Source organism: Anoplopoma fimbria, chromosome 18, assembly GCF_027596085.1.
Source record: "Anoplopoma fimbria isolate UVic2021 breed Golden Eagle Sablefish chromosome 18, Afim_UVic_2022, whole genome shotgun sequence".
Classification (NCBI taxonomy): Eukaryota; Metazoa; Chordata; class Actinopteri; order Perciformes; family Anoplopomatidae; genus Anoplopoma; species Anoplopoma fimbria.
The window spans coordinates 2,764,365-2,778,152 of NC_072466.1; the positions used below are offsets into that span (position 1 = coordinate 2,764,365).

The 13,788-nt window shown below is 44.6% G+C and overlaps 1 protein-coding gene and 3 non-coding genes across 4 annotated transcripts in view; 1 reads left to right on the forward strand and 3 right to left on the reverse strand.

The window, feature by feature from the left end:
* Positions 1-13,788, forward strand: part of vash2 (vasohibin 2) — a 32,038-nt gene that overhangs the window by 12,195 nt on the left and 6,055 nt on the right. Inside the window, exons 6-7 of the mRNA XM_054617982.1 lie at positions 10,065-10,302; positions 10,392-10,535. Of these exons, the coding sequence (XP_054473957.1) occupies positions 10,065-10,302; positions 10,392-10,535 (382 nt within the window). The remainder of the gene's footprint in view (positions 1-10,064; positions 10,303-10,391; positions 10,536-13,788) is intronic.
* Positions 156-228, reverse strand: trnat-ugu (transfer RNA threonine (anticodon UGU)). Its single transcript has one exon. It is a non-coding gene; the product is annotated as a tRNA-Thr (tRNA).
* trnat-ugu (transfer RNA threonine (anticodon UGU)) lies at positions 3,053-3,125 on the reverse strand. Its single transcript has one exon. It is a non-coding gene; the product is annotated as a tRNA-Thr (tRNA).
* Positions 6,303-6,375, reverse strand: trnat-ugu (transfer RNA threonine (anticodon UGU)). Its single transcript has one exon. It is a non-coding gene; the product is annotated as a tRNA-Thr (tRNA).

Here is a 13,788-nt window from a genome sequence, read left to right on the forward strand (position 1 = left end):
GTAGACGGTGCATCAGTGTGAGGAGATAAAAAATGACTGTAATGAGTCTTCTGATGCCTCGTGACCTTACAACAGTCTCACACTGTGACGGTCATTTCATGGAGTTTTGGTTTCACTATTCATTGATGTCTAATTGATCTAATGAAAAAGTGATCAGGCCCCAGCGAGAATTGAACTCGCGACCCCTGGTTTACAAGACCAGTGCTCTAACCACTGAGCTATAGGGCCTTACCTGTTCTTCGCCAATGTCACAGACGTATTAATAGTTGACAGATGGAGGAGGACACACCCTGTTGACATACCTGGTATTGTTAAGTTAATGTGACCTAACCAGTTGACTCTGTGACGCAGCTTCTGAATAAACGCCATTGAGCTATAGAGTCAGTTTAAAATGTCAGCATTGAACAGCATTCAGCTAAATTTAATATGCTGTGAAATATAACATGTCTGTTGGGACCCAGTTGGAGTTGAAATGGTAAATGGACTGTACTTGTATAGCGCTTTTACAAGGTGCCACCTGCACATCAGGACTCTCAGTCTAACTAACATTCATACAACGATGGCACAGCCTTCGGGAGCAACTCGGGGTTAACTGTCTTGCATGTCGACATGGACTGCCAGAGCCGGGATTCGAACCGCCGATCCTCTGATTGGAGGACGGCTCTGCTGTCCACTGAGCCACAGTCAAAACAATCTAAGCCTAGAGACAGACAAACATTCACGCTCATTTTAACAATTATGAGACATCACCTAACCAGGGCTGCATGTCTTTGGAGTGTGGAGAGAAAGCTGGAGAACTCTGCAGAGAACCTGATGCTGACGCAGGGGGAACAGGCTCCACATAGAAGGGCGGTCCAGCCTGGGATGGAACCCGGGCCTCTCTTGGCTCTATATGTCTAATAAGATAAATAACAAACAGTCTGATGTTAAGAGCAGCTGTTGTTGTTGTTGTGCTGAGACATGTTGTTGAAGACAAGCTAAGAATAAAAAATGTTGTAAAACAAGTGTTGTTGTTGCAATAAAAAAACAGTGAAAAAAAAAAAAAAAAAACAACAATGTTTTATGGCAGTCAGAGCTGCAACGTCCGTCCCTGTTACCATTGATCTGAATTCTTCCAGATATTCAGGGTTTGTCTTGGAGTCACACCAGCTCTGTGTGTGTGTGTGTGGGTGTGGGTCACACCAGCTCTGTGTGTGTGTGTGTGTGTGTGTGCGTGTGCGTGTGCGTGTGTGTGTGTGTGACTCTGTGTCTCATTTTATTAACCGTCACCGTGGTGTTTTGCAGAACAAAGCTTAGAGTACAAAGGTGGTCTCAAGTTCAATGCTAACAGAGTACAAACTCGTTCCTAAAGTACTTAGACTTGGACTCGAGGATGAACTGATTAGATTGTGGAGGTCAAAGGTCAAGGTCACTGTGACCTCCCGTTCAGGTGAATGCGATTTTTCATTGAACGAGCAAATGCCCACACAAATATGGATTGATTAGAATTTTGTGATCATAGATAACCGTGACCTCACAAAACACATTTTTAACTCTAAATGGAGCATCATTTACTAAATGAACATCATGCTGTATTGAAGAAGACTTGAAACTAGAGATTGAGACCATAAACTCATGTTTACAATGTTTACTGAGGGAATAAATCAAGAGAGAAGTAGAGTCATTTTCTCATAGACTTCTATACAACCAGAGGAGTCGCCCCCTGGTGGACAGTAGAGAGAATGCAGCTTTAAGACACTTCAGCATTGGCTTCACTTTTCGGAACCTTACTTAGGGCTGTCAGTAAAGTCTGCGACTGATATTTGGTGATCTTGCGCCCTGTCTCGTTCCAGTCCATCCTGTTGAATGGGGTCGAGGTCAGGGCTTGTGCAGGCCTGTCAAGTTCTTTAATGCCAAAGTGGAAAAACCATTTAATTCATAACGTTTCATTTGTTCATGGAACATAGCCAGCTTAGCTAGCTAAGTAACGGTAGAGATGTCTATCGTGAAAGACGAGATGTAGTTCTTTGTTGTTGGACTTCTGTGCTAGTAATGACAGTCCATAAGAAACACCATGTTTGAGCATAGGGAGTCTGAAGACTCAGGGGAAGACTCGCACATATGCCTGGCAGAGGTCGTTGAGGTAGTTAAAAAGCTCTTCTCTGGACATTGTCGGGCCGTCTTGGCTGAAACGTCTCTTCAGTGTCGCGTGGAAGTCGGGTTCAGTGCCTGTGGAGTGGCAGACCGGGGTTTTGGTTCCCATTTTCAAAAGGGGGACCGGAGAGTGTGCTCCAATTATAGGGGTATCACACTGCTCAGCCTCCCTGGGAAAGTCTAGTCCAGGGTGCTGGAAAGGAGGCTCTGGCCGATTGTCGAACCTCAGATTCAGGAGGAGCAATGCGGATTCCGTCCTGGCCGTGGAACAGTGGACCAACTCTTTACCCTTGCAGGTCTGTTGAAGGGGGCATGGGAGTTTGCTCATCCAATCTACATGTGTTTTGTGGACTTGGAGAAGGCCTTCGACCGTGTCCCTCGGGGAGTCCTGTGGGGGGTACTGCGGGAATATGGGGAACCTGGTTCGTTGCTACGAGCCATTCGGTCCTTGTAAGACCAAAACTGTGTCCGAATACTCGGACACAGTTCCAAAGTTAGCTGGTTCCAGTCCCTGAAATATGAGGAGCTGCTGTTTTTATTTTGTAAAGAGGAATGAATTGATGGTCCAGTTTCTCGTGTGCTAGTTTCATGTTGGTTTTCTCCGGGGCTGTCAGGGTGGCGGCCGACAGTGACTCTAATCGAGACTGGCTTTAGCCCACAGATGAAGAGAGAGAGCGAGGGAGGGAAATGGAAAAAGGGGCAAAAGTTCAACAGCAAAATAACCCAAGAGTGAAGGAAGGAAAGAAACATGAGCCGTGGTGAGGAAAGGAATCGAGTGAAGAGTTGTAGACGGTCTCTCAGTGTGAGGAGTCTTCTGATGCCTCGTGACCTTACAACAGTCTCACACTGTGACGGTCATTTCATGGAGTTTTGGTTTCACTTTTCATTGATGTCTAATTGATCTAATGAAAAAGTGATCAGGCCCCAGCGAGAATTGAACTCGCGACCCCTGGTTTACAAGACCAGTGCTCTAACCACTGAGCTATAGGGCCTTACCTGATGTACATTATTGTCACAGACGTATTAATAGTTGACAGATGGAGGAGGACACACCCTGTTGACATATCTGGTATTGTTAAGATAATGTGACCTAACCAGTTGACTCTGTGACGCAGCTTCTGAATAAACTCCATTGAGCTATAGAGTCAGTTTAAAATGTCTAACAGCATTCAGCTAAATTGAATATTCTGTGAAAAATAACATGTCTGTTGGGACCCAGTTGGAGTTGAAACAATCCAAGCTCACATTGGATGAGGGCAGGGTTCACCCTAGGCGGGTCCCCAGACTATCACAGGGCCGTCATATAGAGACAGACAAATATTCACGCTCACATTAACACCGAACAGACAAACTCCACACAGAAGGGCCGTCCAGCCTGGGATCGAACCCGGGCCCCTCTTGGCTCTATATGTCTTATACTTAAGCCAAAACCGTAACATGTCAAAAATAAAGGCAGGAGAAGATATAGAAAAACTAGAAGAGTGGGGAAAGAAGGATGAAGAGCAAATGTTGTCGTTGCTTGTAGCAGTGAGATCTGTGTGTCCGTCCCTGTTACCGGGGATCTGAATTCTCTCCAGGATATTCAGGGTTTGTCCTGGGTCACACCAGCTCTCGTGGGTTTCGGTTTGTGTGTACACTGTGTGTGTGTGTGAGTGTGTGTGTGTGTGACTCTGTGTCTCATTGTATTAACCGTCACCGTGGTGTTTTGCAGAACAAAGCTAAGAGTACAAAGGTGGTCTCAACTTCAATGCTAACAGAGTACAAACTCGTTCCTAAAGTACTTAGACTTGGACTCGAGGATGAACTGATTAGATTGTGGAGGTCAAAGGTCAAGGTCACTGTGACCTCACGTGCGTCCCGTTCAGGTGAATGCAATATTTTACTGAACGCCGTGGAGCAAATGTCCACTCAAAGATGGACTGATTAGAATTCTGTGATCATAGGTAACCGTGACCTCACAAAACACATTTTTAACTCTGAATGGAGCATAATTTACGAAATGAACATCATGCTGTATTGAAGAAGACTTGAAACTAGAGATTGCCCCCTGATGGACAGTAGAGAGAATGCAGCTTTAAGACACTTCAGCATTGGCTTTACTTTTCGGAACCTTACTTAGAGCTGTCAGTAAAGTCTGCGACTGATATTTGGTGATCTTGCGCCCTGTCTCGTTCCAGTCCATCCTGTTGAATGGGGTCGAGGTCAGGGCTTGTGCAGGCCTGTCAAGTTCTTTAATGCCAAAGTGGAAAAACCATTTAATTCATAACGTTTCATTTGTTCATGGAACATAGCCAGCTTAGCTAGCTAGGTAACGGTAGAGATGTCTATCGTGAAAGATGAGATGTAGTTCTTTGTTGTTGGACTTCTGTGCTAGTCATGGACAGTCCATAACAAACACCATGTTTGAGCATAGGGAGGTTCATAAGTGTACTTGGTACCAGAACACCCTAGGCCAAAGGTCTATGATCGACTTTGTAGTTGTGTCATCAGACCTGCGGCTGTATGTCTTGGACACTCGGGTGAAGAGAGGAGCAGAGCTGTCAACTGATCACCACCTGGTGGTGAGTTGGATCAGGGAGGCTGCCGGACAGACCCGGTAAACCCAAACGTGTGTTGAGATTGAACTGGGAACGTCTGGCTGAGGACCCTGTCCGCGAGGTCTTCAACTCCCACCACTGGAATAATTTATTGTGCATCCTGGGGGAGGCTGGGGACATGGTATCCGAGTGGGCCATGTTCATATCCTCCATTGTGGAAGCTGCTGCTAGGAGTTGTGGTTGGAAGGCGATCGGTGCCTGTCGTGGCGGCAATCTAAGAACCCGGTGAAGGAGGCCGTCAAGCTGAAGAAGGAGGCCTTTTGGGCTTGGCTGGCCCAGGGGTCTCCTGAATCAGCAGGCAGGTACTGGTTGGCCAGAAGGGCTGCAGCTACGGCAGTTGCCGAGGCAAAACCCGGGTGTGGGAGGAGTTCGGGGAAGCCATGGAGAAGGACTTTCGACTGGCCTCAAGGAAGTTCTGGCAAACCGTGAGACGACTCAGAAAGGGGAAGCAGGGCTTTTCTCAGGCTGTGCTCAGCAGGGGGGGGGGACTGCAGACCCGGACTGGGGATATTGTCGAGCGGTGGAAAGAACACTTTGAGGAACTCCTGAACCCGACCAACATGTCCTCTGTGGAAGAGGCAGAGTCTGAAGACTCAGGGGAAGACTCGCCCATATGCCTGGCAGAGGTCGTTGAGGTAGTTAAAAAGCTCTTCTCTGGACATTGTCGGGCCGTCTCGGCTGAAACGTCTCTTCAGTGTCGCGTGGAAGTCGGGTACAGTGCCTGTGGAGTGGCAGACCGGGGTTGTGGTTCTCATTTACAAAAAGGGGGACCGGAGAGTGTGCTCCAATTATAGGGGTATCACACTGCTCAGCCTCCCTGGGAAAGTCTAGTCCAGGGTGCTGGAAAGGAGGCTCCGGCCGATTGTCGAACCTCAGATTCTGGAGGAGCAATGCGGATTCCGTCCTGGCCATGGAACAGTGGACCAGGTCTTTACCCTTGCAGGTCTGTTGGAGGGGGCATGGGAGTTTGCTCATCCAGTCTACATGTGTTTTGTGGACTTGGAGAAGGCCTTCGACCGTGTCCCTCGGGGAGTCCTGTGGGGGGTACTGCGGGAATATGGGGAACCTGGTTCGTTGCTACGAGCCATTCGGTCCTTGTAAGACCAAAGTGAGAACTGTGTCCGAATACTCGGACACAGTTCCAAAGTTAGCTGGTTCCAGTCCCTGAAATATGAGGAGCTGCTGTTTTTATTTTGTAAAGAGGAATGAATTGATGGTCCAGTTTCTCGTGTGCTAGTTTCATGTTGGTTTTCTCCGGGGCTGTCAGGGTGGCGGCCGACAGTGACTCTAATCGAGACTGGCTTTAGCCCACAGATGAAGAGAGAGAGCGAGGGAGGGAAATGGAAAAAGGGGCAAAAGTTCAACAGAAAAATAACCCAAGAGTGAAGGAAGGAAAGAAACATGAGCCGTGGTGAGGAAAGGAATCAAGTGAAGAGTTGTAGACGGTCTCTCAGTGTGAGGAGTCTCCTGATGCCTCGTGACCTTACAACAGTCTCACACTGTGACGGTCATTTCATGGAGTTTTGGTTTCACTTTTCATTGATGTCTAATTGATCTAATGAAAAAGTGATCAGGCCCCAGCGAGAATTGAACTCGCGACCCCTGGTTTACAAGACCAGTGCTCTAACCACTGAGCTATAGGGCCTTACCTGATGTACATTGTTGTCACAGACGTATTAATAGTTGACAGATGGAGGAGGACACACCCTGTTGACATATCTGGTATTGTTAAGATAATGTGACCTAACCAGTTGACTCTGTGACGCAGCTTCTGAATAAACTCCATTGAGCTATAGAGTCAGTTTAAAATGTCTAACAGCATTCAGCTAAATTAACATACTGTGAAAAATAACATGTCTGTTGGGACCCAGTTGGAGTTGAAACAATCCAAGCTCACATTGGATGAGGGCAGGGTTCACCCTAGGCGGGTCCCCAGACTATCACAGGGCCGTCATATAGAGACAGACAAATATTCACGCTCACATTAACACCGAACAGACAAACTCTAAACAGAAGGGCCGTGGGTTTCGGTTTGTGTGTACACTGTGTGTGTGTGTGTGTGTGTGTGTGACTCTGTGTCTCATTGTATTAACCGTCACCGTGGTGTTTTGCAGAACAAAGCTAAGAGTACAAAGGTGGTCTCAACTTCAATGCTAACAGAGTACAAACTCGTATTTAGACTTGGACTCGAGGATGAACTGATTAGATTGTGGAGGAGGTCAAAGGTCAAGGTCACTGTGACCTCACGTGCGTCCCTTTCAGGTGAATGCGATATTTTACTGAACGCCGTGGAGCAAATGTCCACACAAATATGAACTGATTTGAGTTTTGTGATCAAAGGTCATTGTGACCTCAAAAAACACATTTTTGGCCACAACACAAGAATTCATTTTTGACTCTAAATGGAGCATCATTTACTAAATGAACATCATGCTGTATTGAAGAAGACTTGAAACTAGAGATTGAGACCATAAACTCATGTTTACAATGTTTACTGAGGGAATAAATCAAGAGAGAAGTAGAGTCATTTTCTCATAGACTTCTATACAACCAGAGGAGTCGCCCCCTGATGGACAGTAGAGAGAATGCAGCTTTAAGACACTTCAGCATTGGCTTCACTTTTTGGAACCTTACTAACAGCTGTTGGTGTGGGCTTGTATGTATGGGCTATTCATGGACTTGGCTTGTGCAAGAGGTATTGTCATTTCAGGGGCAGGAAAAGGACATCCCTAATAGTTTGGCATAAAGTTTAAAGCACATTATCTATTGTCTGAAATATAATTTTTGGCTGTAGCATTAACATTTCCTTTAATTAAGAGGCCTATTGCAAGTTACAGGAGAAACTCACAGCCTGGATTTTTCTTGATGATGAGGGAAAGCACATGACTCTCAGCCAAAAAGGGAACCGTACAGAAAGAGGATTTTATGCCTTATTCCAGTTTTTTTCTTCTTATCTTGAATCTCGCTGCTTTGAAATGTAGCGAGGAAGGAAATGCAGAGAGGAACTCCAGGATGAGATGGGGGAGGTGGGGAGAGAGAGAGAGAAAGAGACGGCGATATGGGGATGAGGAGTAGCGACAGAGAGGGTGGATTTTAAAAAGCCACTGGATTAGCTCTGCATTTTATCCATAGATAAGGTTCAGTGAAATATAGTGTTTGAAGGATATTAATGCTTATCTGCCAACAGGATGAGAGGCAACAGCTGACTGAATCGTGTGTTTAAAAAAGGGAGAGGTGATGTCATACTTGTCAGCTGTGTTAAAACTGACAATCTCTAGTAGTGGTTTCTATGGCAACTGATAGAGAGAGAGAGAGAGAGAGGGTTGTGAGCAGCAGCGTCACATGACCTCCATCACAGGAAGTGTGTTTGTTTAATGAACCATTCACCGGAGATGGACAGGGTGTGTAGTTGTGTGTCCACAGACTTGGTGTTTCTGTTGGTCGAAGTGATCAAACATAAACATTAAACACACAGACTGTGTGTTTAATGTTCATGAGTGTTCATGAGTGTTTGTATAGCGGTCAGAATTATCGCTATAGCAGTTGATGACACCCTGTGTGCTTGCGTGTGTGTGTGTGTGTGTTAGTGTCTCTTTTTTTTAGCCTTCAACCGTATAATTAATCTGCTTTGCTCTCTAAGACAGTCGTCCATACTGTAAAACACTGCCTTGATTCATCTTTACAGTGTTATTGAGTCAGCCCACATACAAAATGAGCTGTTCAAAGGCCCTAAAACACTTGAACTCTGTGGTATTTGTACAGATGATTAATGATAGATGTTTGTTGTAAATAGCTCTAATGCAGAAGGCATGTTAGTCAGCCGGGTAGGGACATAAGCTTAATTTAAACTCGCCAATGTGAAGCCGGGGCGTGCTCCAGAAAATGACAACATCATCACGGCCTGCAGGTCGAAGGGTCTGCAAGTGGTTAGTATAAATAAACACATATAGTTTAAACACATATAGTTTAAACACCTCCATGCATGCTCGGAGCTTTACTATCTCTCCTAAGGACACTTTCGGTGGCCTTTCAATCAAAAAGCCAACCTACCGTCCTCAGGTCTGTGTTTTGGTTAACACCGTGGGCTTCTCTACAACATGGAAACGCAAACACACACACACACACACACACACACACACACACACACACACACACACACACACACACACACACACACACACACGCAGGCACAGTGATGCTGATACACATAAATGTGTGTGATCAGTGGTCTAGTTGTGTTCATGGTCCTTAGTGAGTATTTGATGAAAACACAGCAGTGCTGTGGCATCGAGGCTGCTGAGGAACAGAGCAGATGGTGGGCTAGTGGCCGACCAAGACACTGTCCAGATCTGTGTGTGTGTGTGTGTGTGTGTGTGTGTGTGTGTGTGTGTGTGTGTGTGTGTGTGTGTGTGTGTGTGTGTGTGTGTGTGTGTGTGTGTGTGGTTGCACAGATTGCTATCCCTGTCAGTGTTGAACTCTGTAAAGCTTTGCAGTCTCAGCATGAGAGCTGACTAAATATAGACCTTATTTGGTTATCATTGTGGACCAGTATTTGTGAAATGAGTCCAAAAATAAATCTGAAATCCCAGAAATTGTTGGGTTATTAACTTTCGGGTTTCATTCACATTTTTTGAGTTGAGTTATATGTTCAAGTTCTCCATAATGTTACGTTCTGTTCAATATTGAGATGCTCGCAGGGAAAAGAAGTGTTTTCTTTTTTTCTTGCTGAATCCAAAAAATCTTTCTATTTATTTAGTATAGCCCAAACACAAATAAAAAGATGGCTTTACCATCTGTTCACATTTAGAAATGGGTTGTTTGTGAACCTGGATTTGAAGGCATTATAGAGCAGGACAGGGTGAAAAGAGAGAGAGGACAGAAGACTAGAAAGAGAGGTGGAAAATATGCTCTTGGAAGGAGGAGGTCAAAGGTCACGAGGTGCACATCATAAATCCATATCTCCTTGTGAGCCCAATGTTAAAGACACATACCCTGAGCGTGTGTCATCATCTCCTCAGGTTGCTCATGGTATCACACTGTCTTTCTCGTTTTTCTTTTTTGCACACACTCGTTGGCAGACACAGAGCTGTTGTTTACCCCGTGGCATTTTCATAGTACTGGCCTTGAGAGAGTCAGACTGAATCTAATTTGGTATGACTCAAGCTGCTGCTGAGACAAATCCAAACAAATATACTTTTACTTTCACTCTGGGGTTCTGGCCTCAAATGTTGTTGTTTTTCGGGTTTGCAGTCAGATGTGTGTCTAGATTAGTTAGTCTAATAAATGAAAAAATACACCTCAGATGACCTTCCTTGACTCCGGTGTGTTGACCAGCTACCTGACCAACGGGCTGACGTCTCTCGAGCGTTTCCCCATCAGCTTCAAGACCCAGTTCTCGGGTCACTGCTTCCACCACGTCGTGCTGGGCGTCTACTGCAACGGTCGCTACGGGTCGCTTGGGATGAGCCGCCGCCAGGACCTGATGGACAAACCGCTGAGCTACCGCACGCTGGGGGAGCTGGTGGCCGAGTTCGAGAGCTCCTACAAGAGATACCAGCACACTCTGAAGAAGGTAGGAGACGGGATCAGAGAGGGAGGGGGGTTGGTAGAATCATTAAAGACGTGTTGTGTTGACTTTAAGCCTTCTTCTTCTTCTCCCAGGTGAAGATCGGCCTGTATGTGCCTCACGACCCCCACGTCTTCCAGCCAATCGAGTGGAAGCATTTGGTGCTGAACGCCGCCCGACTGGGAGCTCAGGAGATGAGGAAGGAGCTGGAGAAGCACGGCCGGGACATGAGGATGAAGGTGAATACCGTAAACACACTTTGATGATAGCTTTTAGTACGGATTTTGTATTTTAAAAACTTAAAATTTGACAATTTTAATGGAAAATAAATCCAATTGTTAAGAATATTCTGCTATATTTTCCTCACTGAAGCTCTAATATGGATTAGAACACAACAAGTGACCATGCTCGATGTTCAGAACCCGATAAAAGGTTTAATTAGTAAAGTCACATTAGCTAAGACCATCTTTGTTAAACAACAATATATACAGAGATATAAATGTACCAGGATTAGACATGAATGCGTACTCAAACATGGCCCATTAGGTACAAACCCTGATAAATACCAGTCTTCTTCATGAGCTTTAAAGTAGTTTTGTTAAGACAATAAGTGTGCAGCCTGCATGCGTGCAGAAGAAACAAAGGCTTAGGAAAACACAAAGTGTACACAGACCACAAAACAAATCCACCAGGATGGTAAAAACCCAACAAACCGTTTGGGTTTCAAGAGCCAGTTTCCTGGAAAAGGAACGGAAAGAAAAACAGTTCTTAGTGGTAGAAAGAATGTGTGTGTTTGTTTGCCAAAATACAATACAAACATGTTATTTTGTAGTTGAATACAAAAGAGCAAAATGTCTCTCAAAATCAGATCAAGGTGGTCCAAACATGACCTTTAAAGTCCAGACTGAATGAAGCAAACTGATTTAAGGGATTCAGCAGCGTTTCATTTTACTTCTAGCTGTGACTCAGATGTGATTTGATTTATCCAACCCAGTATGCAGTGCTCCTGCTCAGCCACAAGGCTCCTGCTTCAGCCCCTCTGTAGCAAAGTTCTATTCATATTTAATGTGTTTTTTTTATCATCTTCAGCATTATTAGTCTTAGTTTGAGCTTCAGCAGCAGCTTGTCTTGCGTTTCTTTTCTTTTTTCCAAACAATGGAAACACCTTTTTATCATGTTTTTCCACGAGACCAGAGATGGAGGTGGTTCCCTCTGTGCTGAACATGGAATACAAACTGTCAGGAGTGATTCAGGGCATGATGGGAGAGGAAGGAATGTGTGAGTGTGTGTGTGTGTGTGTGTGTGTGTGTGTGTGTGTGTGTGTGTGTGTGTGTGTGTGTGTGTGTGTGTGTGTGTGTGTGTGTGTGTGTGTGTGTGTGTGTGTGTGTGTGTGTGTGTGTGTGTGTGAGTAATAGGGGGGAGTTGTGGAGAAGTGGGTTCTTTGAGGTTAAATGTTTTATGAACCCTGTAGGTTGTTGTTTGTAATTTTCTATGATTTTACTCTTTGCTTTTTTGCATGATTCTGCAACACGTGCGTGCGTGCGTGCGTGTGCGTGTGTGTGTGTGTGTGTGTGCGTGTGTGGTTGCGTGTGGATGCCGGTGTTGGATAGTGGTATATAGACTGCATAGCATGTCAGCAAGATATGTAGGTCAGTGAGTTTGCAGCTGTCACATACACACATACACACACACACACACACACACACACACACACACACACACACACACACACATACACACACGCACAAACACACGCATGCACATGCACATGGAAACACAGGCAGATACACACACATTCATACTCTGTGTACTGGTTTGTGAGACTTTGGTGTAATCTCTGTTGTACTTCAGAGAATGTGAATCAATTTGTTATAGACTTCAGTGTGTGTGTGCGTGCATGCGTGTGTGTGTGTGTGTGTGTGTGTTGTTTGTGCTTCTATTTATATAAGGACCCAGTTGAGTTTTAGACCTTGACAGTGAGGTCTTACAGTTTGTTGCTCTCTCTTCTTTAAAGGGTTATGGTTAACATTAGGTTTCATGTTACTTTGGAACGCACCATAATTCATCGACTGTCCTCACAAGTATAGACTTATAATGTGTGAGCTCACAGTAACACACTGCCAGAGTTCTGCAGCGAGGTCTCGATACTTATGTTTCATGGTTTAAAGAATAGAAGTCATGGTAAAGCGTAAAGCAAAAAAAAAGAAAATATGTAGGACATGTGAGGTAGAAAACACACACACACACACACACACACACACACACACACACACACACACACACACACACACACACACACACACACACACACTCATTCAGACTCATACATCTATCAAAACCACATGACAAACACGACTCGCTGTGGAATATGAGCCATTTCCTGGCTTATGCTTGTTCCGGGAAAACTTGCCATCCGTGTTCACCCTGCAATAATTTTTCTTCTCCCACTGAGTTCTTAATGATAGCTTCGAGTTGCTGTTTAACACACACACACACACACACACACACACACACACACACACACACACACACACACACACACACACACACACACACACACACACACACACACACACACACACACACAATGTGCCTCATCCGTAGCTTTAAATTGCATTTGATTCGTGTTGTGCAGCAGCTCTGTTGGAGATTGAGAGACACACACAGATGCGTGTTGCACAGTCGGATTGTTTTTGCATTTGTCACGATTTTACTTTCTTCCCTGCAGCTGAATGGAAACAGAGGCTGTTGGAGTTCATGCTGGCATAGTGTCTGTACGTTGAAATGTCTGGAAGGAGCTCAGTGGCTCTTTGTGAGGGGGGATAGAAAAACCAGCATGTGTCCCATCTTCACTGGCTGAATGATTCCATGAGTTTATGTTTATAAGGCTGGACAGTATGTCATCATAATATCGATACCTTGAACGTCATATGGGGCACGTGCTGAATAACAGTAGAGTGATGTAACTGTGTAAAAGTGTTAATATTGTCTTAATATTATGTGAAAGCATCAATAGTCAAACCTACAATATCTTTGCAACATTGATATTGAGGTATTTGGTAAAGAATATTGTGATATTTGATGTTCTCCATGTCACCAGGTCCTAGCAGTTTGGTTTGTGTGATGATAATACTGATGTTGAGCTGAAATAAGAAGTCTATTCATCCATAAGTTGACTGACAACAGGGCTTTGTATTGGCAAGAATCTGGCGATATGATACGTATCATGATACAGAGGTTACGATTCAATATGTTGCGATATATTCTAATGTTAGGAAACAGTCACGGTATAAAGAACACTCCACCATAATCTGAGTTTTAAAAAGAGTTGATTTATTATATGCAATAAGAACAGTAGGATCAGCATTTTCATTTATCACAGTCCCTCTAACATATTTTAACATTAATTAAATTGCAATATTGTTTTTGAGAATTGATAATCGATACAGTATCATAAACAGAATATTATATATTATATATTTTATTGACGAC